This window comes from Leptonychotes weddellii, chromosome 1 (assembly GCF_054177405.1).
Source record: "Leptonychotes weddellii isolate Sample4059 chromosome 1, ASM5417740v2, whole genome shotgun sequence".
Lineage (NCBI taxonomy): Eukaryota > Metazoa > Chordata > Mammalia > Carnivora > Phocidae > Leptonychotes > Leptonychotes weddellii.
The window spans coordinates 55201833-55225690 of record NC_138369.1 but is presented as its reverse complement, the minus strand read 5'-3'; the positions used below and the strand labels follow the sequence as shown (position 1 = coordinate 55225690).

Genomic DNA, 23858 nt, shown 5'->3' with positions numbered 1-23858 from the left:
GTTTCAAAACCTTACTATCTTTCCTCAACTCTTCAGTTTGAAAAGAATAGGCAGATTTCTGCAAGGCAAGGAAAGAGGCCTCAGAAGAAACCAAAGCTGCTGACAAACTTGTCCTTGGACTTCCAGACCCCATAAGTGTCAGAAAAAAATGTCAGTTGTTTACACCAACCCCCCCCCATTCACAAACAAAGCAGATACTAATTCTCTGAGCTTTGTTACTTGTGCTGAAGACTGGTGCCTGAATAAGAGGCTAAACTATTGGCAAACTCTTAAATTCCTAAAGTTCCAAGCAGAACAGGTGGCTCAATGACCCAGAAAAGGAAGCGAAAGCCTATGGTACACTGAATATCCTTGAATAACTGACCAGCTCAGCAGCGGAATAATTTAGAAATCAACAACTGTACAGTATTCATATTCTCTTTCATTGTCCTGAGAAGGAAAACAATACAGAGAAGAGGGATAAAGTGGACTGGGAAGAGGTAGAGCTTTGGCTCCCGATATGGTCTTATTGCTATCCTGGGGCACAGTGAGAGCTCAGGACTAAAAATCACATCGGTTAATCCCCATACTTGCTGAACGGCATCTCTGAATTAGACTTCATAGATTACCTATCTATAAATTCACGGGTCTCTATTCGCCTTACTGTTTTCAATAGCGGGGAGAAAGGCACTTTGGGCTTATGGGAGCTTATTTAGAAGTATACCTAATAAGTATGTCACGAGTTTTGCCAAATCAATACATTAATTTTCACAGCAGTCACCAAACATGCCATTATGTCCTGCCAGAGATTTAAAAATACATTTGATGCAAATTTCAGAGACTGAAAATAAATGTAAAAGTAAGTGTGACCAGTCATTTAAATTCGGTTCATTAGGACAATCACATTCACACACACACACACACACACACACATTTCTTAAAACCCAGTTTCCCCTTTCTCTTTTTTAATGTTTAAAAAAGACCAGCTAAAGGCAATAATGAAAAAAGGCCCATTTCACAGCTGAACTGTTTTCACTGATGGGAAAACGGAGCAAGTGGTTGGTGGTGGCACCTCAGTGGCTAGTTTTCAAGAGCAGGGACTCTTGTCTCCATTGTAGTTTCTGTACCTGGCAAACAGCAGGGCTGAGGGGCACTAGGGAAGGAGCAGGGACTCTTGTCTCCATTGTAGTTTCTGTACCTGGCAAACAGCAGGGCTGAGGGGCACTAGGGAAGGAGGTAGGGAGCAAATGTTTCCATGGATTTTTTTTTTTTTTACCACATTCCTGTTGCCAAGGAAACCGTCTCCTTTGTGTGGCATGTTCATAGAGGCACTTGAGGTAGACTCCAACTCAAAGAGTGTGAGCTCCTTGAATTGTATCAGTTTTAACAATGGGAAATTAAAAAGACAAAAGCGCTTGACAGAACGTGGAAAAATACCCTGAAACTTCTGTGGAGTCCTCCCTGCTTGGGGAGAAGAGCCGCAAGCCGGTAACAACAGTTTATTATGAAATATTTGTTGGATGCGGAAGTTAAATAAGATAGATAAATGAGAGATTTGAAAGCTTTAGTCTCCCCTCCCCCCCACCGCTTATATACTTTTTCTTTGAAGGAGAAACCAGGAATGGGAATGCAAGGACTGCTTTGGGAAACATTTCGTATTGTAATTGTTATTATTCTAGAAGACTCTGTGGGGTGTTCGGGGCTCACTGTGAGTGCTTCCCAGTGACTGAGGCAATGCTCTGGGCCCTTTGGGCCTACAAGGTTGGGAGTAAGGTGATTACCATCATTGCTATTAAAATTGTGTCACACACTATTCCAAATTGAATTTTTAAATTTTCCATTTGTTTTCTGCCAGTATGTAAAATATTGTATACTAAATATTGATTCGTGTATATTGTCCTTACATTCTGCAATACTGTTAAATTTCCTAATGAGTTCTAGTAGTTGTTTTGTACACTGTTTAGAATTTTTTATGTAAATATGCGTGTCACCTGCACATACAATTTTACTTCTAAAAAAGACCATGTCACAGAAATGTCAGAAGACTCAGTTTACTTGCAAGTGTAAAATGAGTTTTGAGTGAGTAAAAATGCTATATTAATAAAAAAGTGGCATGATCTATGATTGCAATACATGTATGTGTCGATCACGTGTACATACATAAGCTCAAAGGCAGAAAAAGAAGAGGCAAAAATAATCCATTATTGTGTTGGCATGGAGTTTTAGCGTCTTTTTTAAAACATCCTTTACTGCAAGTACTGTGTTGTTTTGACAGTTTATAAAAGTTACATATGCACAAGAAAACTACAAAAGTTACCCACTAAAGCAATCTTCTCTTCCTCCTAATTCTTGCCACGATTTTCAGCACGGCAGGAGCTTTTGTTTCTGATTCATACTTTGGATTGTTCTGCTTGAGTCACCTCTGCAGTAGGAGCTGAGCCTTTCTGACCAGATGGATCTAGTTAGTCTCAACTGGGGAAATCGAAGTGTCCATCAAGATGCACTGAAGAGCGCCTCAAGCTTTCTGATCTCCACAGTGTAACACCACACAATCTGCTTAACACCCTCTGTGCCTAGGTGAGTAATTAGAGTGATATTGGTTGATAAGTTGCTACTGTTGGAAAACAGTGCATGGAATGCCTGCTCAGAGCTGGCTCAGCAAATTCGACCGCACGCTCTTAGCATAGCTTGGGATGTATACTCCACTGCGCTACCCTGCATTCGGCAAAGTGCGTTTGGGGCTCTATTTTGGCCCCTTTTTCTGCCCCTAATTTCTTACTCTCAAAACAATTATGACCCACACGGCTCATGAAAAGTGCAATGGTGCTGGACCTAATACAAAAACAAACGTAAAACACAAGAGTAAGAGCATCTGGGAGAATGTTAAAAATTCAATTATAATGAGTCTCGAGGTGCCTTCAAAGAAATGGTGAAGGGATCAGGAAGAAGATGTCAGCAAGCAATTAGGGATTGGTGGCAGTCCTTGCAGGGCATCGAAACCATCATGACAGCCAGGGAGGGTCAGCAGGCAACTGACCACAGAGGCAGGCCTGGGGCAGCTTCAGAGATTTGGATGGGAGCTTAAGCGTGAAGGCTACTGCATGCTGCTGACATGCTCTTCCAGTGAAGAGATGTGTAGAAATGCCTGTGCCATGGAATCATGCTGTAACAGCTGAATCAATTAGTGACCCTACTTGTAAGTATGTGACCCCCCACCCCCCACCCAGACTCTAAAGAGGGTGTGTGAGTCACTGTGTTTCTTCGAGAATTACACTACTTCTCTTAGGCTCAGACAATCTTGTAGCCTTGCTGGGTTATAGAGATTGCTACTTGGCTCTGAACTATAATGTTCATGAACCACTCATGTAGACAGGAAGGCCCATGGTGTTTCAGGACTGAAGGGAGTGATGAGAGTCTGTTCTTATGCTGATGGTCTGGGGAAGGGGCAAACTAGCATGTGTGAGTCCAAGTAGATTGGTTTTACTGAATATCCATTTGTGTCCCCACAAAAAGCAGCCACATCTGAAGACAGTGGTAAGAAGAAAGAATTTCAGAAAACAGCACATTTTAGGGCTGCAGACTTCTGAGGTCGTGTCCTTTAAATTTAATGGTTTGTACACTGCTCTCTTTTCAAAGAAGGAACAGCAAAATGTCTAAGCAATAGTGAGCCCCTTGGAAGTGACAAATTTAAACACCATCCAAAAGCCTGACAATTGTCCTGTGGGCACCACTGCATCATTGAATTTGGGAAACAAAATAAAAATAACATCCTTCAAGATCTTCACTTTTTGATCACTACAAATTTCCAAGTTTGAAGTCACCAACCCTGAGGGTAACTTTATGCTGGCTCTAAGGACAGCAAGGTGGAGAGGACAGTTTAGTACTCTTGATGTTCTCTGTTCAGAAGGTGGGGAAAACCCAGCATATTCTCCTTAATCATTGGAATGTTGGATCATGAATATCTCTGGAGGTATTTGGTGTCCTATCTCATAATGGAAAGGAGCATGTGGAATGGAAAGAAATAAGTTTAATAAATTAAAATGAGAAGAAATGCAGACAACTAAAGCATGGTATGAAAATCACCCAGAGTTTAGAGTGAAAAGTATGTTTATTATAAGGAGAAAGAAACAAAAAAAAAAAAAGAGAGAGAGAGAAAGAAATAGAGAGGTCCAGAGAATTGAAGATAGAAAGTAAATAAAATGAGAAGACAGATTTGGAGATGGGGAAGCAATGAATACCATGAAGAATTGAAACAACAAAGTGCTTCCAAAGAAAGGAGGGACTGAAAAATAAGGCGATTTATAGATGAAGGCAAAGTTGGCTGCAGTAACAAGAAATTGGCAACAAATTAATAAGAAAGAAAAGGAGGAGAAAATTAAAAGGATGGACCAAGACTGCATATGCCACAAAATATCCTAACTTCTCAATTAGTTCAGTGAAACTATCGGGTAAACCTGACCACTTGGAACTAGTAGTTTGGGTTCTTTAGATTTTTCTAGAGTTCACATTCTCTCTTAGGAAAGCTGTGCATGAATGTTAGAATTTTGGAAATAAAAAACATAATTTGTATGCTTTTCTTGCCACCTTTCTTTCCTTGCCATCTCTAAGCCAAATCTTTCTTTTCTCTAACAAACTACTGCTTCTACTTTTGATTGCATAATACAAAAAATAAAAGATACTGCTATGTCTATCTTAGTCCCTGTCTTTGTAGAAAAGCAGAAATCCTAACCACACGGGTAGTGCTTAACTGCATAACAAATGAGTAGATAAACACCAAAAGCTACATAAAATGCGAAGTGCTAAAGCAACTCTTAGAAACATGTTGAATAAATCCATTTTACTATAACCTCCTAGGGGACAGAGAGAACCTGGCCATCTGTATTGTTTTGGTTACCTGTAAGGCTTTCAGATCTAAAAATAGCATGATTCCTATTATTGCTCCTAATAATGTTAACCTTTCTCATAACCCTGGCTTAATACTTCTCATTCCTATTTCTGTAAATGGAATGATTAGACCAATTAATGAAAGAAACACATGAACATTTCCATAGAAACCTTTTCCAGACTCAGATTTTCAGAACAGCATGTTCCGCAAGGACTTATCCATGTGACTTCCACTGATGTTAACAGAAATCAGACAATTAAAGCCTCGTGTAACTCTTTGATAATCGACCCCCTCTGCTTTTAGTAACATAATAATGCAGACACCCAAGGTGCGCATGGCTTCCTCAAGGTGGTCAAATGCAACAATTTCTGCATTGCTTCTCTGAGTGATTATTGGTTATACATTTTTAAAAATGTATTTAAAAATATATAGAGGGATTATTAAGGCTTTAAGCATTAAAATATATGTAAATTATACATAGGGTAACTAGATAAATAAATCTTTTTTAAAACCATCAAGTTTGGAAAAGGCGTTTTAAGACTAAAAAAGAAAATCCCACTGTCTAGAAATTAATATATCTTATTGGCCACACTGGTATTCCAAATTCTTTCTTTAGCTCTGATGGTCCTTCCTCCCATCTCCACCCGTTCCCCAAAGGAAGAAAGTCAAGGGGAGGAATACCATAAGAGCAAAGAAAGAGAAGGTCTTTTTCAAAGATAAAACTCCTCTCAGTTGCATTGACACTGCTTAATAAGTCAAGCTGAAAATACAGGATTCACTGTCAACTTTACACAAGCGCTCTGGTTAAATAAATTTATAGACTCCATTAAAGTACATTTTGCCCCATCCCAAATGTGTTTCAGAACAACATTAAAGAGACAATAATCGTTTTTCCTACTAGGAGATGTTATTATGAACAATATTCTATCACAACAAAAATACTACTACTACAAGAAGAAAAAAGCTAAACATATCACTGTTTATTGAACTTCTATGCAGGCCTATCAGGAAAGGAGCTGTGGCTTTGGTCTATTTTCAAATATACACATGTCGTAGATAATGACATCTTCCTGCCAGAGACGCCACCCAGTCCATTCCTTTGTTAAAAACTCAAAAGGGAGCTAAGTGATTGAAGAAAGGAGTTGCCTTGAATAGAGGGTCCTATGAGCAGTCTTCAGGGTCTAGTTAGTCCCTGCCATCTGAACAATTTCAAACTAATCTGTTGAAATGAGTGTTGATGGGAACATTATTCCTTTAAATTTATAAAAATTCATAAATTTCTAAGCATACACAAATCCAAACATAATATCCCCCTGAAAGCGGCCCAAAGGGTCTGTGACCTATTCCTTGGGCAAGTGTCTGAACCTTGAAAAAGGCGTGTATTTGTTTGTTGCTGTGGATTGATTTGTTATGTTGTCTATCTGATTTCATACTATTTAACTACAGTTTTGCTCTTATTCATATTTGAGATGGAGACTGAGAGGTTTCCATTTAGCCTTTTCAATCTTCACACATTCTCTCCTCTCTTTCTTTCTCTCTCTCATACACACACTGACACATACACACAGCTACCTAACCCTCCGTGTTTGTGCTAACTTGAAAAGAGGTACACATATTATTCATTCTTTCAACACTTCTGAGTCCCTGTTGTGTTGTGGAATCATGTTATATTTACTTTCTATCTCAAAATTTGGATCTGTAAACGTTAATGCACTAATTCTAAATATAATTCATGAGCACTGTGAATTGTGCAAGACTGTTGAATCACAGATCTGTACCTCTGAAACAAATAATACGTTATATGTTAAAAAAGAAGAAGAAGAAGATAGCAGGAGGGGAAGAATGAAGGGGGAGAAATTGGAGGGGGAGACGAACCATGAGAGATGATGGACTGAAAAACAAACTGAGGGTTCTAGAGGGGAGGAGGGTGGGAGGATGGGTTAGCCTGGTGATGGGTATTAAAGAGAGCACGTTCTGCATGGAGCACTGGGTGTTTTACACAAATAATGAATCACGGAACACTACATCAAAAACTAATGATGTAATGTATGGTGATTAACGTAACATAATAATAAAAAATAAAAAATAAAAATGTATGAAATAATAAAAAAAAGTCATACACTAACTACGAAGTATTAATTTTTGCCTAAAATATAAATAATGTCAAATCAAAGAGTGAATTTGCGTAGGTTCCTTCCCTTTGCTACAGCTTATACATAGGCCAGCCATGATTAAAAATTTGCTATCTATGACATTGTTCTCCAGATGGCAGGCCATTAGCATCGGCATCCCCTGGGAATGCGCTCGAATGTGCTCAAAATGTAGAATCTCGGGACTCACCCCAGAACTACTGTGTCAAAATATGCATCTGATCAAGATCCTAGGTGGATTATATGCTTATTAAAGTTTAGGGAGCCCTGGCTACAGTAACCCTCCCTCAAACACCCACAACATGGGAGGGGCTGAGAATGGCATTTACAAGCTCTTCTCAGGAATCCAGAGAGGCATGGAAAAATCCAATGGCCTGTTATATAGCTAGTATTTCTGACAGGCTGAACCCTCCAATCCTGCAAGTCCTCAGTGAAGAACTCCCTACACACAAAAGGTTTTCTGCATATGTAGAATGGAGGTTTGAATCAATGCAATCTATATCCTAAAGGTCAGAGTGTCCCTAAAGATTCTTGGATTAGGCTGTTATCCTATCATCAGTTAGCAAAATAAAACAAACAGGGTCTACATTCCCTGACCTGATTTTCTCTTCCCTCGGTGTTCTTCTGTATGCTCTTTATTTACATATATTTTGAATTCATTGCAAATGTTCTTTATCTGCATCCATCCTTCTTCTCTTTGATCAATTGGACAACACGAAGCCTGTTGCAAGGCTTGTTTCTGTCTTCTCTAACAGGACAGAGAAAGATGATACTCTGAGGGGGTCGAAGCTCCAATTTCTGTCTTATGAAGGGGTGATAACACATCTCCCAAGTTTTCTGTTTGCATGCTCTCCTTATAACCTGCATATGGTACTAAAGTTCAAATATCCAAGGGCAGAATCTCACAAGTCAGATTTGGTCACACTGAGTAAGCCTGCTGGGTTTCTGAAATCTGTGTTTGTCAATGAATCTGTGAAGACTGAGGTACTAGAAGCCCCCCATCCCCCTTTCTGGCTCTGACAAGAAAGACGCCACACCGGGCAGGAGGCTGACCTTTCTCAGTTTCCTCATTTAACCAAACTGAGCATTTAAATTCTGAGTCTACTCTTCATACCTCATTCATACCTCATGATGGCTGTTTGGCAGAGTGTAAGAGAGAGTCCAAGTGAGGTTTATGTTAAATATAAGTGAAAGAGTGAGTCAAGCAGCTCAAACAATTTTGAAGACCTCTGTCACTGTCTCCTGCAAGGATTCCAACTCTGCTTTGCCAGGCGAGTTGGCTCGTCATTTACCCCACCCAGAGCCCTGACAGGACCGGAGCAGAGTAAACTAAATAGGCTTAAGGAAGCCCCACAAAAGCTGCATGGGCTTTTGCAATATGATGCATTATTTAAGATTTCTTTTTCATGGTTTCCTTCCGAGCTATAATTTGAAAAGTAAAACATTTTCACGGAAATTGCTCTATGAAACTGGTTTTTACCCAAAATGAAGCATTCAGCAGAATGGCTGGGAGTGGAGGAGGGGGGCAGGAAAGGGATTTAAAAAACAGAGGTAAGCGGCATCTCCAGAGTTTTCAGAATCTACTCCAAAGGATTTGCTGCAGTTATAAACTAACCGAATGAAGGGTTCCCTCAAGTATTGCGTTTCCCCCTTCCTGCTCTGCTCTGCTCTGCGGCCATTCTACTTTCACGACAATTAAGAATCCAGGTTCTCCTGATCTATCAGAAAAGCAGCACTATTGGACCGCCTGTTGTAAACAGTAATCTACATTATTCTTCTACCTAAACCTAGAGTAATATCATTGGCATTAAGCAAAGTGTTGGAAGCCTGGCATGTAAGGGATGTAGGCAACAGTGTGTGGCAACAGCTTACCCAAACCTCATTGGTCACAGGGCCTTACCTTCCGGACTATCTTTATGGAATGTTTCTAACGTTTTTTAGGGAATCAAACATGTCTTAATTATTTGAGGAAAAAAAAACAACAACAACAAATGATAACATGCTTTGAATAACTTCAAAGTTTCCCCCACATCCTTGGACTCCAGGGAAGCTGAGGGTAATCTTTGCCTTAAGATTCATGTCAGGACTATAGGAAGTCTTATAATTGAAGTCGTGAATATCATCCCTTAGCCACGGATAGAACTAGTAAGCAGAAAATCATCAAAAATACAGAAGATCTGAACAACAAAATAAACTGACAGGATTTTAATTGACATGTCTAGAACATTTCCACCAAACAACAGCAGAGTACTCAATTGTTTTCAAGAGGTTATGGAGCATTCAGCAAGTTAGACCATATCCTGGTCCATAAAACCAACTTCAACAATCTTCTAAGAGTTGAAATCATACAGAGTATGTTCTTTAATTGTAATGGAATCAGTCTAGAATCAATGACAGAAATACAACAGGGAAACTTCCAAACACTTGGGTATTAAACAAAACACCTCTAAATAATCCATAGATCAAAGAGGAAATCTCACAGAAAGTAAAAAATATATATATATGAATGAATGAAATGGAAATATAGCACATAAAAATATGGGGCACATTGTTAAAGCAAGGCTATGAAGGAAACCTATAGCACTAAGTATGCTCGCATTAAAAAAGAGAAAAAGTCCTAAATCAGTAATCTCACTTTCTACCTCAAGAAACTACATAAAGTAGAACAAAATAAAGCGAATGTGTGCAGAAGGAAGAAAATAAAAAAGATACGAACAGAAATCAATGAAAACAAAACAATAAAATAGAGAAAATCAATGAAACAAAGTGGTAGTTCCTTGAAAAGTTCAATAAAATTGATAAATCTAGCAAGACTTACAAAACTGAGAAGGGAGAATTTAAAAATCACCAATAGTTAGAAAAAAAAAAAAACGGGATATCCCAACATATCCTGCAGCCATTCAAAGGATAATAAATACCACTAATAACTTTTCACTCATAAATCCAGCAACTTAGAAGAAATGAGCCAATTCCTCAATGACCACAAAGGACCAAAACTCAGCAAAGATGAGACAGATCATCTGAATACTCTTGTAACCATAACTATTTCATAATTAAAAGCTCTAGGAATTATATTCATGTAAAAAGTAAAAAAAAAATAATGCTTCTGAAAATCCCCAGGCCCAGAGAGTGTCACTGGAGGATTCTGTCAAACATTTAATTCGGCACCATTTTTACACAATTCCTTCCAAAAAAACAGAAGAGGAGGGAACACTTCCCAATTCATTTTATGAGGCCATTATTATTCTGATACCAAAACCAGGATTTATTCATCCCCACATGACAAGTGTATAGGATTTTACAAGCCCATTTTTGTGGCTTTTAGAACATGTGCAAGATTGTGGAGAGTGGAGAATGAAGCTACATATATTTCTTTTTTAGTCAAACTGAGAAAGGAATTTAGAGTTGGAGACAAGATTCAAGATGAATTCTTTTTTTCTCTCTCTCTTTTCAATATGTGATCCGCACATAAATGTCTCAGTTGCGCTCTGTCATTTGCTGTTAGTGACCAGCACTGCAACGGAACGTGAAAGCCTGTGGTCGGTCGGGAGCCAAAGTCCAGAGTCCCCCATTTGTTCTGCTATTAGTCAACCTGATTGTACTTGGATAATTAATTAGATGCTATCTGCCTCCGTAACACGGGCCTGCAGGTTTAGTTCCAAGGGGCTCGTTTATGATCATCCATGACAGTAAATAAAGGCAACACTAGTAACTAGGTTTATGTGATTGTGATAAAGTGATTAATGTGCGGGTTTAAAACCAGGCAAGCCTGGGTGCTCCTCCCAATCTGATCAACCCTGAGACCCTGGGTAACTTATTTCTGAACAGGGGTGCTCACAGCTATTTCCCTTGTAAATTTGTGGTGGGGATGAAAAAACGCAATGTTTGTAAATACTTAACATAGCAACTAGCCCCTTAGAGACCTAACTGATGGTGCCTATAATTACTACTAACATGTTTGTGGTCTTAAAAACATTTTTAGGGGTGCCTGGGTGGCTCAGTCAGTTAAGCGTCTGCCTTTGGCTCAGGTCATGATCCCAGAGTCCTGGGATCCAGCCCCACATCAGGCTCCTTGTTCAGCGGGGAGTCTGCTTCTCCCTCTCTCTCTGGCCTGCTCATGCTCTCTCTCTCAAATAAATAAAACCTTTAAAAACAAAACAAAACAAAAGTTTTTAAACCAGAATAAAATCATAGCAACATAGGTATTAACTAAATGCAATATAGTAACTGACTACTAAGTAAGCCTAAAATATAACGAAATGAAAGGCTTGCTCATCAGTACTCCATTTCAGTATTTGATCCATGGGAAAATCCTGTTCTCAGGTGGGACATTCTCACTTCCAAGTCTTTCAAAGCTGGAAGGATTTGAAAACCACAGTCTTTTTAGCTTGAACCTGATAACTGCCTTTCTATGCAGCTTCAGGTCATAGGGGGTACCTGATAATGTTAAATTGACAACATATTTTTTTTCCATTAGAGACACTTCTGTATTAATGGTTTTTATTTCCCTCATATATGTAGCTACAAAATCCAAATATCACTGTTCAAATCTACCACTCATAAATGACTCTTGTTTATAATCCCCACCAGTTCTTCCGGAGGCTTAGCACCTTTGGTAGAGTAAAGAGTACAAAAAAATCACCAGGAGGAAGAATTTATGTCCCCCCATTGGGCCTCAGGGTAACTCAAGTGGCCTATTTAGTCAATGGTAGAATATCCGATTTCCTTTATAAAAATCCACTATGTGTAGCTTTAAGGCCTAGGAAAGATGTCGTGACTTACAGAGATTTCAATTTGGTCAAGAATGTAGGACAAAGAAGAAATACTTTTCAATACCATTAAATAAAGCTTAAGAACAGCGCCAAGAAGCAAACTGGGATTAAGCTCTCATTTGGTTGTAACTGAGGTAAATTTGCTCCACACTAAATGCCTTAACCCTGTGATAGAGTTTACTCTGACGCAGGCCAAGCAGGACCAGATGAAGGTGGGAGAAGGTCAGGCCCCTGAGAGTCAGGCCATCACTGTGGGATGGTGTCAGACCACCGCTTGTCCCGAGGTCACTTTACAGAGAGAGAGGGCCTATCTTCAAGCTCCTCAGGAACTGCGGCTCCCCCAAATAACCACGTTGCCCCTTTGGGAAATCTCTGTTAGTGTCTAAGCTCAGCAAAAGCCCTCCTCACTATAGTCACGTACTGTCATGGAACCATGGCACGAGCTGGATGGCTGGGATTTTGTCAGCAGAGGTGATTCTTAGTGAGGTCAGGGAACACTGTCTTCCCAAACCTTCAGTAAATTCAACACCGCGGTGGAAACTGCACTGAGATTTTCGGCTCATATCGGGTGTGGTGGTCTCAAAAGCCAGGAGCTCAAAGGTCTCATGTGCATATTGACACTGTCCCTCCTGGGAGGGTATCATTCACGCATCATTTCCTTTTTCTCATCTCCCCACTCCCCACAGACCACCTTAGCTCCACTCACCTCCTTGACACCTGAAGCACTTCTATTTTGGATATGATACTACTTTAAAATGCACCCTTCTAACTGCAATGACATTACCTCACCTGGGGGCTGGCATTTCCATGGTGATGTGGGAGCATGGGGCAAGTCAGTGTCTCCAGGCTGCCATGGAATGTAGTTGGGGCCAGTTAGGTCTCCATGAGATGGGGGGAGGTTCTGCATCCCTAAATTCTCCCACAATGTTTTAAAAAATATAACAAAATGTCACGGTGTTCTTGCTAATATTGACACTCATCAGTGAAGACAGTGGAGAAGGGTCAGGGGGAGCCCAAGGCTTGTCCTAAATCTCCTTCTGTTGCCCAGCGAACATATTCATCCAACTGTCTCAGCCCCTCACACAGACCCGGAGTTTTCAGGTTTTAGTAGGTCCCAGAAGGTTTGTAACTGCACGCCTGCGTAGGAACTATACTCAACATAAGGCTGAAATATCTCTTCAGGAAACTGTCAAATAATGGCAGTAAACTAAAACTTGGTCAATCATTATCATTAGATATCTGCACCTTTCTTCTACAAGCATTGGTAACCAAAAGGAAAACTTCACAGTGGCCTCTGGACCAGTAGCTAGAAGATCATAAATTAACTCTCTCATAAACATTAGCAGGAGGAATGCAAGCAGCACATTACTATAGTATATATCTAAATTGATAGCATAGTTACCACCACGTGATAGAGATAACAGCATTTTCCAACAATCAGAGAAAATAGTACCAAAATCTTTTCTTAAAATAACTGATCATTTTAAAGCCTTTTGTGTTCGGGGCACCTGGGTGGCTCAGTCGGTTCAGCATCTGCCTTCGGCTCAGGTCATGATCTCAAGATCCTCTGACTCTCCCTCTCCCTCTTCTCTCTCTCAAATAAATAAAATCTTTTAAAAAATAAAAACAAAAATAAACCCTTTTGTGTTCTTATTACTATAAAAATATAAAATCAATTCAGAGGTCAGTGTGTATTTTTCCTCCAAACTATTACAGTGTTGAAACAAAAGACAGTCTGGCTGGCAGCAATATATTTCTCTATTTCTTCTCCCACAGACTTTAAATAGGTCAGGAGCTGAACCAAAGACTCTATACCTATCTGCAGTACAGAGGAACTGAATCATTTCTCCAATCTGACAAGATGCTAGTCATGTCAGCATTCCTATTCTCAGGGTATCTGTTCTTGGTGTGAACCCTTGGCAAGGACTGTGCTTTTTGTCCGCTTATAAAAATTGTACATCTCCCATATATACCACACGTATATGTTCATATCACAGATGCATATACATATAATCAGCATAGAGATCCGATGGCAGAACAGCCATTCATGAAGGAGACAGTGGGAGCACGTGCTCTAGCACAACCTACTTACGGAAGGCAGGGTCCCCCAGTCAGGCGGTCTTCAGCATGGCAATGAGCAGTTTCCCCTGCAGAGTGGTCAGCAGGAAGGACACAAGCCTCTCCCTAGCACAAGTCACTCAGCCCTGCTGGGTTCCTGCTGCTCTCTGGGCACTGGCATGCCATTAGGAGTGTGACACAGTAGGGAAAGAGACCGGTTCACTGTGAGACCTGCTACTCACTCTCGTACAGTGTATCGGCCCCCCTTCCCACTGCACAGTGGCTGCCAAGCTCTGGGCGGGAGGCGTGTGGCCCTTGAGAAAGTGAGCCATGGAGTCAGACTTCCACCGGGGATACGGGCTGCAGTGTCGGGGGCCTTCTTCTAAAGACAGTACTTTTTAGGATGGCATGGAAACAACCTAATTTGGTCCCCTAGCCTTAGGAACAGGGGAAGGATTTCTTCAGGTTGAAAATGAAAAAAAAAAAAGGAAAAGGTATGAACTAGGAAGATAAGGATGTGGTTGGCACTCTGCTTTAAAAGAAATTAAGAAGATCCAGAAGTAATTTATGGAGACTGTATTTAGCATGCATGTCTGGGTGCTGGAGTGACATGGGCTTCACCTTCTTGTACCTGTTACTTTTCCACACAGAGTTAATCCAATGCTCCGTTATCTTGTCCAGGTAAAGGAAATGAGGCGATTTAAACTGCCAAGCTTGGATACTCATCCAAAGAGGACAGCTGAGGTACTGACATGCACAAATCACCGGTTTAGAGGAGGACATGGAAAACAGACTGCAAGTACCTGCTTGTGCCCCCTGTGGTGTTGGCTGACCCCTCTGAGCACTGTACTGAACGGAGGCCAGGGGCCGGTACGGCTGCGTGGTTGAGGTAGGGTACTGACCAGATGGATAGTAATACACGGACATCTGTGGAAGAAAGAGAAGAACCACGGGGAGTGAGAAATGTGCACGAAGTAACATTTTAACGTAAAATATGTGGTCGCCTTATGACATACTACGATTGTAGTAGATTGTAAAGATGGCCACCAAACACTTCACCCTGGCCTATGTGCGTGCATGCTACTCTTCTCATGAAGATGTGAAATCGATTCCCCAAGTCCTTGAATCTGGGCTGGCTCTGTGACTTGCTTTGACCAATGTCATGAGGCAGAAATGGCGACTCTGAGACTTGCAAGCCAGGTCCGTAAGAAGACTTGAACTTCTGCTCACACAGGAGGAGCACCCAGCCACCAGGAAAAGAGGTCCAGGTCATGCTGCTGGAGAAAGAGGCCACGTGGAGAAGACAGGCACCCCAGTGGACAGGCTATGCCAACATTCTGGGCATGGGAGCGAGGCCATCTTGGATGTTCCAGCCCCAGTCAAGCTGCCTGAGCCATTACCATATAAACCAGAGCTGAACCATCCCTGCTGAGTTCTGCTCTAGTTGCTGACCTAGTCCTGAGCAACACAATGGTTGTTGTCCTAAAACACTGGATTTTGTGTTTTCAGATGAAACAAGAGTGAATGAAACAGGGGCACCTGGGTGACTCAGGTGGTTAAGCGTCTGACTTCAGCTCAGGTCACGATCCCAGGGACCTGGGATCAAGTCTACCATCAGACTCCCTGCTCAGCGGGGAGTCTGCTTCTCCCTCTGCCCCCCCCCCCCAACCCGCCCTGGGCTTGTGCTCTTTCTCCATCGCTCACTCTCTCTCTCTCAAATAAATAAATAAGTAAAATCTTTAAAAAAAGGAGGGGGGATGAAACAGTCATCTACCACAACAAAAAGTTTATGGTAGTTTTAAATATTATATCTAACGAATTCTTTTTCTAATGGAAACACACGTGAGACGTGAAAACTACTAATCTCTAGCCTATAAGAAGCAGGGGTTGGAATTACAAAATATGGTCAAGTCTATCAAAGCACTTGGCAGAGTGATTGGCACAGAGCCAGTATCCAAGAGAATTTATGTTCAATCTGAAAAAAGAAAATATATTTAAAATAATGTTTGTGTCACCTACTGTCACTTTCTAATGACTGAGAAGGGCTGAACATATTCTAATTACTTCCAATAAGATTCCAATCAAATGTCTCTTGATTTGGAGACATTGCCTGCCTCAGTTCATTTATATTAAGGCTGCTCTCTTACTGATCTTGAATAATTTTTCATCTCCAGGCTTCTGACCATTCTTCTATCATCTTCTCGAAAGTGTAAACAGAGGTACACTAGGACCAGCCTACAAGTAAGTATCACATACACAGAATAAAATTACAAGCCACCTATATTTGAGAACAGTGATTTCAATGGTGATTTTATTTTCTGATTTGATCATGTCAAATAGGAAACACTTTTTTATTTCAGTCTTGCTATTGAAACACATGTATCATGTTTTCCTTATTTATCATAACATAGGGACAAAAGATAACTTAGAGTGTGTTGAGCTGTGGTTCTGCAATCCCCTGGAATTGTTATGAATTCTAATTCTGTCTGGCAATATGGATATCCAAGGGTAAGAGACTGAACGAGTCTCGAATGAACATGGGTCAGTATTTGGCAACTAACTAATTGTACATTTTGTTTATAGTGATTTTTTTCTCCCTATTTCTCCCTTTTCTTGTAAGGCAATTTATAACAATAAAAACCCAAAGAATCCTAGAGTAATAACAGGTTTTAGTTACACTCTGGCAAATCATGACGCTATTAAAGATTACTACCATTATACATCAGATGCTTCCTAAAATTAAGAACAAGAGCAACTATTATGGAATTTATTCATGAGCCTTATATTTCCATGTCCTTTAGGAAAAATAAACAGTTTGTTCCCTTAGGAAAATCTGTGACTTGATTCAATGGAAGCTCATAAATATGTTACCCAATCCTTGGTCTTTTCTCTCATATTCAATATGAAACATGAAAATACCTTTAGGGATGTGGGAAAGAGTTCAAACACTTGAAAATTCCCTGATGAGCACTAATGGTTTGGATGAAAGTATAACCTCTTGAAGGAGAGCCTCAATTTTTAGTACTCAGTTGTCCTGGTTTGTTCTTGTATTTTTCTCCCGCCCTACCTCCTTTGATACCCTGCCAGGCTGTGCTAGAGGTTTGGTCACCTCCATTCGGTACCTCTCCCAGGCAGAGCATCAGCCAGCTCTTAGCACTTACATCTCCCAGTCATATGAAGCAAACGGGGCATGGGCACTTGGCTCATCCTCATCCTCCCCCATGGAGGAAGGTGCTGAGTGGGACTAAGAGGAGGCATCAAAGGATCCAAATGCAAGGTTGGAAGGGAGAAAAGAGTAAGGATAGCTCCCAAGGGGAGAAAATGTTAATTTTTCAACAACTATGTATATTTTAAAACATGGAAAACCAAAATATGAGTAAATTAGAAGAGGAAAGCAATAAATAAGAAAAAAGAAGCCGTATTAAAAAATCTCTTCTCCCACCACCTTCTTCAAGTCCCTCTTTGCCTTGTCCATGTGTTTCTTGCCTCACCTTCCAGGGGGTGTTCAGAAGGCTTACATGACATGGCAGACAAAACTGACTTCAAGGTTATTAAATATTAGGTTCACTTTCTGCATACATTTCATTTATTTCCATATGCCCTTGGACTGTACCTCAAGTTCTTTTCATTGTTCCATAGTTGAGTAATCAAGCTTTAAAATGTTTACTAAATTGAAACGCACAATGGGTTGTATCTTATACCTAAGAAGTTCATGCATGCCCAGACTGACCAGGAACCTTGAACACCTGTTTTGTTTTGTTTTGTTTTTCTACTCTCCTCCCTTTCTATTTCTAAATCTTTTGAAGAAGTGTCTGTTGCAGACACACCAGGGGTTCTGAGTTGTCTTTGCTCCTGCAGTGCACTAATAGTGAAATTCATTCATCAAGGAAGACTTTTTTTTTAAAGTCTTTCAAAAAAATTCTTCAATTAAATATCCTGCCAACTCTTCTCCTTGATAGCAGAAATGGGTAAGAAACACTTAGATGCTGTTTAGGATAAAAGAGCTACACTATTTTTCCCACTAATTAAACTTTAAGTATTTAATTTATTACTAAAATAATTAATACATTAATGAAACCCTTTCTCCTGTAACTTAAAATTATTTTTTCACATCTCCTTATATCCTACTGGTCAAGAGATATTGCAGAGAAGAAAACCGAAGATGAACAATTAATTAATCATTCAAAATAAAATGAACAACTGAATGAAAATCACTTCATGGTGAAGCGTTTTGCATGGCTTGAAAAGAAAATAATTTATTCAAGATGTTAAGGCAGTGAAACAAATAATACAAAGGTGACACCGTGCTTTAAACAGCTCATCCAATGCAATATTTCTTAATTAGGATGGAATTTGCTTGGGATATGTGTGCCTTGAAAATGGACCAGAAAACGCCTCTGTGCATTTTACATCTTGACAGTAATCACTTGCAATATTCTGCAAGGGATACCCAGGAGAGCACCAGAGATGTTTGGTGGTGAACAGTAACAGATAATCAGTCTTTGAGAAGACAGTAAAAATCAGTGATCTGTGGTGTCTTACATGCTCAAGTCAATTAAATATGATTAATGACTACCCGTGAGAGCACTCAGGAGCTCTGCTTCCCCCTAGGGAGAGGAAGGGACAGTGGATGTCCTCTTTAGCTTCCTCCTTTATATTCCTAGAGGAGCTCCTGCCTGGAGCACCAGATTAGCTCCAGAAAATGCTTAAGGAAAGAGCACATTTCCCAAGCTGCAACAGGGGAGAGTTGAAAGTCCCTGCGGAGCAGGCTCTCTTCTTCCTTCCTACTTTCCCTTTCTAGGCAGTCCAGTGAGCAGGACCTTGCATGGGAGGGAATGCTTTCCTGCGTGGCTCCCGTACCAGCAGCCTGGAAAATGGGACACTCCCCGCACTGTATCATGGGAAGTTGGGTCAGTTTCATTCAACCTACTTTCTGAGCCCCACGGCTTTGCACAACTGCTGAATAGGACAGATCAGGTTCTGGAGGTGGGGAATATCAATATGGACCAGAAAGAGCCACACCAGGTTGACCTGGTGATATTCTGTGTGGAAATGTAGATGTCAAAACACCCAGCGAATAAGCTATAGGTCACAGGTGTGAGGAAAAGCACACTCACTTGTGCAGGTGGAGGCTGTTGCACAAAGCCCTGTGGTGAGGCAGGGGCCTGGAGGACTTGCTGGGAGATGGGAGGTCCAGAGCCTGAGAACCCCCCCGTAGGGAGCTGCTGGCCTGTAGAGGCAATGACGTAGCTTGGCTGTTGGGTTGGCTGTGCCATGAGGGACGGCGGGTAGACAGGACCAGATGGGGGCTCAGGAGTCTCTCCTGAGGATTGCCGGCTCAGGTTCATCTGGGTGAACTGTGTCGCCACATCGTCTCTCTGCCCAGAAACAAAGAGGAAATTAGCAAGAGCAGCCTAGAAATGGGAGAGGCACACAGAGGCAGACACAGGCCACATGCTTGTCACTGTGGGCAAGGGAGGGCGCACCAACTGGAAACAATAACAGAAAAGGAATTCTCTGTCCAGAACAACAAGAGAACATAATAAGATTTTAATCATCCAGAGGATCAGAGATGGTAAACAATTTGACCAAATCTCCCTCTTCCAATGGAAACAAATCATTATTTTTTCACTAAGGGTTTGAGATCCTCGGGATGGTGCTGAGGCAAGGAGGGCTTGGTGTCCTTGGTCCTGAAAGGTCAGCGGGGCTTCCCAGAAGTAACCACAGTCTCTGCCCTCTGGAGAGAGGCAGAAGCCGTTGTATTCACCATCACCCACAGCTGCTACAGAGATGGAGCCACTATGGTGTCATGATATATTGGGGAGTATTTTTCACTGGCCTGGCCTGAAATTTCGGGGCAATGCTCCTTCTCGATGTCCAAAAGGACCTAGTGCATTGTGGGGAAAGGAAGAAAGAGTGGGGGATCAGGGGGCTAGGGGAACCTCCCACATCAGTAGCACAGAGTGATGACCACCTCAACTAACTTTAAGCTGTTTCCCAAGCTGTCACGCTGAGTTCACATCTCTCTGTTTCTGACTTCGAACTCTCGGGGCATTCAATCCCTGCTTAGTCAGTAAATTCTTAAAAGGGCACCCAATTGCAGAAGCAGCAAACGTGGGACAGATGACAGAATGGCAACCATTATTTTGGAGATGGGTTGCAATGTTCTGGAATGAGACCCCAACTCATGCCCCCTCACAGTCAGCCGGGGGCACCCACCCAGCATCAGCCAGCCCTGCACAGGAAAGTAATAAAACTGGTGGACATGCTCTCCCAGGGGAAAGGTTGCACACATGGAATACGGTACCATGGGGAACTGTTGAGTTGGAGACACTGGCAGGAGATGCTGGGGAGGAAAAGAGACCGCTGGGTATTGCACTGACTGGGAGGAAGCCTGCAGCCCCTGCACCGACTGGAGGAAAGAAAAAGCTGATCAGGTAACGGGGAAGCACTGGGGGTGGAAATCCCACAGGAAGGCTGGCTTATCGGAAGCACACCACCTACACCACCCTACAGGTCCTCTTGGCTCGGTGCACTCCAGAGAGGGGAACCAGCCACCACTGGGAAGTCAACGCCAGGCAGAGCACAGCCAGCCAGCCTTGCAGGACGCATGTTTGCTCAGAGTAAACACTGCCTTCAGAAGTCACTGCGATACTTTTTATGTCATTGTTGTTAGTCAAATCCACTGGGTCTAAAGATACTGCGCAAGGACTGAGAAGTAAGGGAAAAAATTACAAACGAGGTTCACTCTGGCAACCTCCTGGGAATACCACATGTTTCTGTGGCAATTTCCATGTGTTGCTCTAGGAAGGGAGGACCACTCTACATCTCTTGAAGAACAGGCAGGCCACCTCAGAATGGACTGATACCTGTTCTTCCAATTGATGAAGCATTCAGTACTATCCCTTTGCAGACATGAGTCCTTGGTCTGTGTTGGGAATGAGTGAGCAAGATGATACGAAAGCCTGGTTGAGGTTATGGGTTCAGTCTCCCAGACAGGCTCTGTGATGCCTTAAACGTAGCATATAGACCTCAGAGAAAACTTGGCATTCGTTTTCCCTAGTGCAGTGTGCTCACCATGCAAATCATTGGATGGGGCATTCACGTCTATCTAAACTTGAGGATCCAGATGAAATCTTATCAACTTGCTATCAAGGGCTCTAGGCCGCCAGGTCTTACTTATGAGTGGGTGGAAATGGCCCCAGTGAAAAGTATCACCTCCTCCTAAGGCACCAGTCTCTGCTCTGAGGACTCTGCAGCCTTTGCCTGGGAACACCTGCCCTCCCCGCCTTCCCACCAGCTCCTACCTGAGTGACCAGTGGGCCGGCCATATGTGGCTGGTGTGACTGAGGAGAAGGCTGTTGCTGCGGCGGTGGCTGGGACTGCGCCATCATCGAGCCTCGCAGGGGCTGCTGGCTGGTGGGGGGGTTGTATATTGCAGGGGTTCCGTCGGGATTCACAAAGGGCTGGCCTGCAATGGAATCGGAGCTGGGTTCAGGTGAGCTCCTTGGTCTCACCTTTAGCAGAAAGAACCATACTGATAGATACGCAACAAGTAACCCAAGGTAAAGGAGCAGGGCGGTGGAAATCTAGGACAGCGGAACCTTCACCACCATGAAGACTTTCCTGTTTATGACCTATCTGCTTCAGCTAGCTAATGGTGCGAGCCCAGAGCAATTTAAGAAGCAACGAATAAATCCACTGCCTTCAGGGAGATTTGCTAAAGCTAAGCACGTCTGTGTACAGTGGCGCCCAGTGGAGAAGGCCTGTGGAGAAGCAATCTTCACGAAGCCGTGTGTTTGCCGCCTGCACCTCTCCATCATCAGCAAGATCGCACACGCTGAGAGATAGGGCTGCCTTCCCTTTATAGAATCCCGGCTACCCTGGGTTACACATTATTTACCAATACACTTGTTTCGCTTCCACTAGCCTTGTTGCCAACTCAGAATGGCAATCAGTGCTACTGATACATACACAACAGAACATACCACATCCACACACTCGCTTCTCTAAACAGACACAACAAGGAGCACGCAGGGGTTCAGATTTTGAAGATAATGCATAATACAAGCATCACAGCATCATCTCCTGATGGTGAAGCAAATATACATTGTTTTGCCTTTTGAAATGATGGCATGGATGGCTCACTATTGTTATTACTATTATTTGAGGAGGATTTTATGGTTTACAAAATAGTATCATCAGATCCCCAGCATGACTCTGGGAGGAAGGACAGTATCATCTTCCTATGTTGCACAGGACGCAATGAAGGCCCACCAGAAAGGTCACAGGAAAAAGGAAGGAGTCGAAGGAGCGGCAGATGGAAGTGAGGGAAAGTGGAGGGAAGGAAAGGGAGAACCAATCAAATTCCAGGGTGGCAGGAACCTTACACACATAGCTCAGCTCTTCCAGTAACCCCGCAGACATGCGATCTCATTCCACTTTAGAGACAAAAAATCAGGGCCCTCATGGGCCAAGCAACTCACTCAGAAAGGCCAAACCAGTATGCGAGAGTCAGGAAATGGCCCTGGTCAGAGTGACTCCAAAGTCCATTCACTTCCCATCACACCAAATAACTTCAGTGGAGTATCCAAGTTTACATAATGTGTACGTGCTACAACGAGGTCTAATGACAAAAATCCAATCATAACTGAAAATCATTAATACGCGAGAAGTCAGGAGGGGTGGGGGCCATGTTTTAAGGTGGAATCACACCCAGGACTGGCAGGTAAAGAATGAGAAGAATCAGAATATTCTGATTTGCATTAAGGGGATATCAGAGGCAGCTTGTTAAGTTCCTCCCAAGCACATAGTTGAAAGCCTCCCTTTACATAGTTTCGGTATGTGGGGTTCACAAGAGCATGTGATGGCTGAGGAAAACAGCCCTTTTCATTAATAATATATATATGAAAAACAACCAAAGATCACCAGTGATGTGCGGAAAATTAGCAACAAAACAGAACAGGTTAGAATGAAAATAAAAAAAAACGGACCCAAACGAAACAGTATTCTAGTGGGAAAAAAAAAATGTGTGGTATCCAACAAGAACAGACTGTTATAAAATTGGAGATAATTAGCCAATATACACCAACTGAAAGAAACCAGTCCCCAAAGGGCAGCTATTAGGGAAACGTACAACTGCATTTCTAATACCTTCAAGGTCAGGCAGAACTTAATGGTAATGGAAGTCAGAAAAGTGGGACCTCTCGGGGGGCAGGAGGGAGCCTCCCGGGAGACTAGTCATGTCCTATGTCTCTTCCAGGTATTGTTCACACAGGGGTTCATACATTCAAATACCTGCCAAGGCTACAGGCCAGGTATGTGTGTTTGACAAATTACAGTGAGAAAATATTTTAGAGTAGGTTTGGAGTGCAAACGGGGGGGGTTGTAGTGAAGCCAAACCAATTGCTCCCAGGACTTGATTTCAGACCCATTAGGAACCGTAATGGGAGCCTAGTGTGCCCATCATTGCCCCACATTTTCAGCCCAAATATACGTGTGTGTGTGTGCAACGTGAAACCCTTAAATGCTGCATATTCATGAACTAAGGAAATTCTGACAACAGTTTCATAACCAATCACAATGTGCTGTGATGGAAAAGCAAATGTGCCAGAATTATAGTCACAGAACAATGACTAAATTTAGAGGTATTTAAAAAAAATGTTAATGTTCTTCATAGGCACTTGTTTTCCTATCACTGTCATTTAATTTTAGCCACATTTAATTGTTTTAAATGTTTTATTTTTTCAAAAATAACTTTCTTCTGGATTTAAAATCTGCAACCCATTTTTTTCTCCCCAAAGCCTCAATTTGGGAAAGAATGAAAAAATAGTTCAATTTCCAAAAATCTATCAGCCCATTTGGTGTTCTAATTCTTAGTCCCCCTCCCTTATTTTATATTGCAAAAAGAGGAAAATTCTGGATACCTAGCATTTAAAAAAATCTTCACAGCAACTTTATTTCAAAATCAGTCTCATTCTGTGCTCACACACACACACACACAACACATATACA

At 41.9% G+C, this 23858-nt stretch overlaps 1 protein-coding gene across 25 annotated transcripts in view; it reads right to left on the bottom strand.

The window, feature by feature from the left end:
• Positions 1-23858, bottom strand: part of ARPP21 (cAMP regulated phosphoprotein 21) — a 154644-nt gene that overhangs the window by 35723 nt on the left and 95063 nt on the right. For 23 of the 25 annotated variants that reach the window (XM_031024148.2, XM_081823985.1, XM_031024145.2 and 20 more), the window contains 4 exons: positions 21152-21315; positions 20152-20256; positions 18962-19222; positions 14648-14771 (listed from right to left, as the gene is read on the bottom strand). In XM_031024148.2, coding sequence (XP_030880008.2) covers positions 14648-14771; positions 18962-19222; positions 20152-20256; positions 21152-21315 — 654 coding nt within the window. The remainder of the gene's footprint in view (positions 1-14647; positions 14772-18961; positions 19223-20151; positions 20257-21151; positions 21316-23858) is intronic. The other 2 variants (XM_081824054.1, XM_081824065.1) reach the window with 1 other exon arrangement.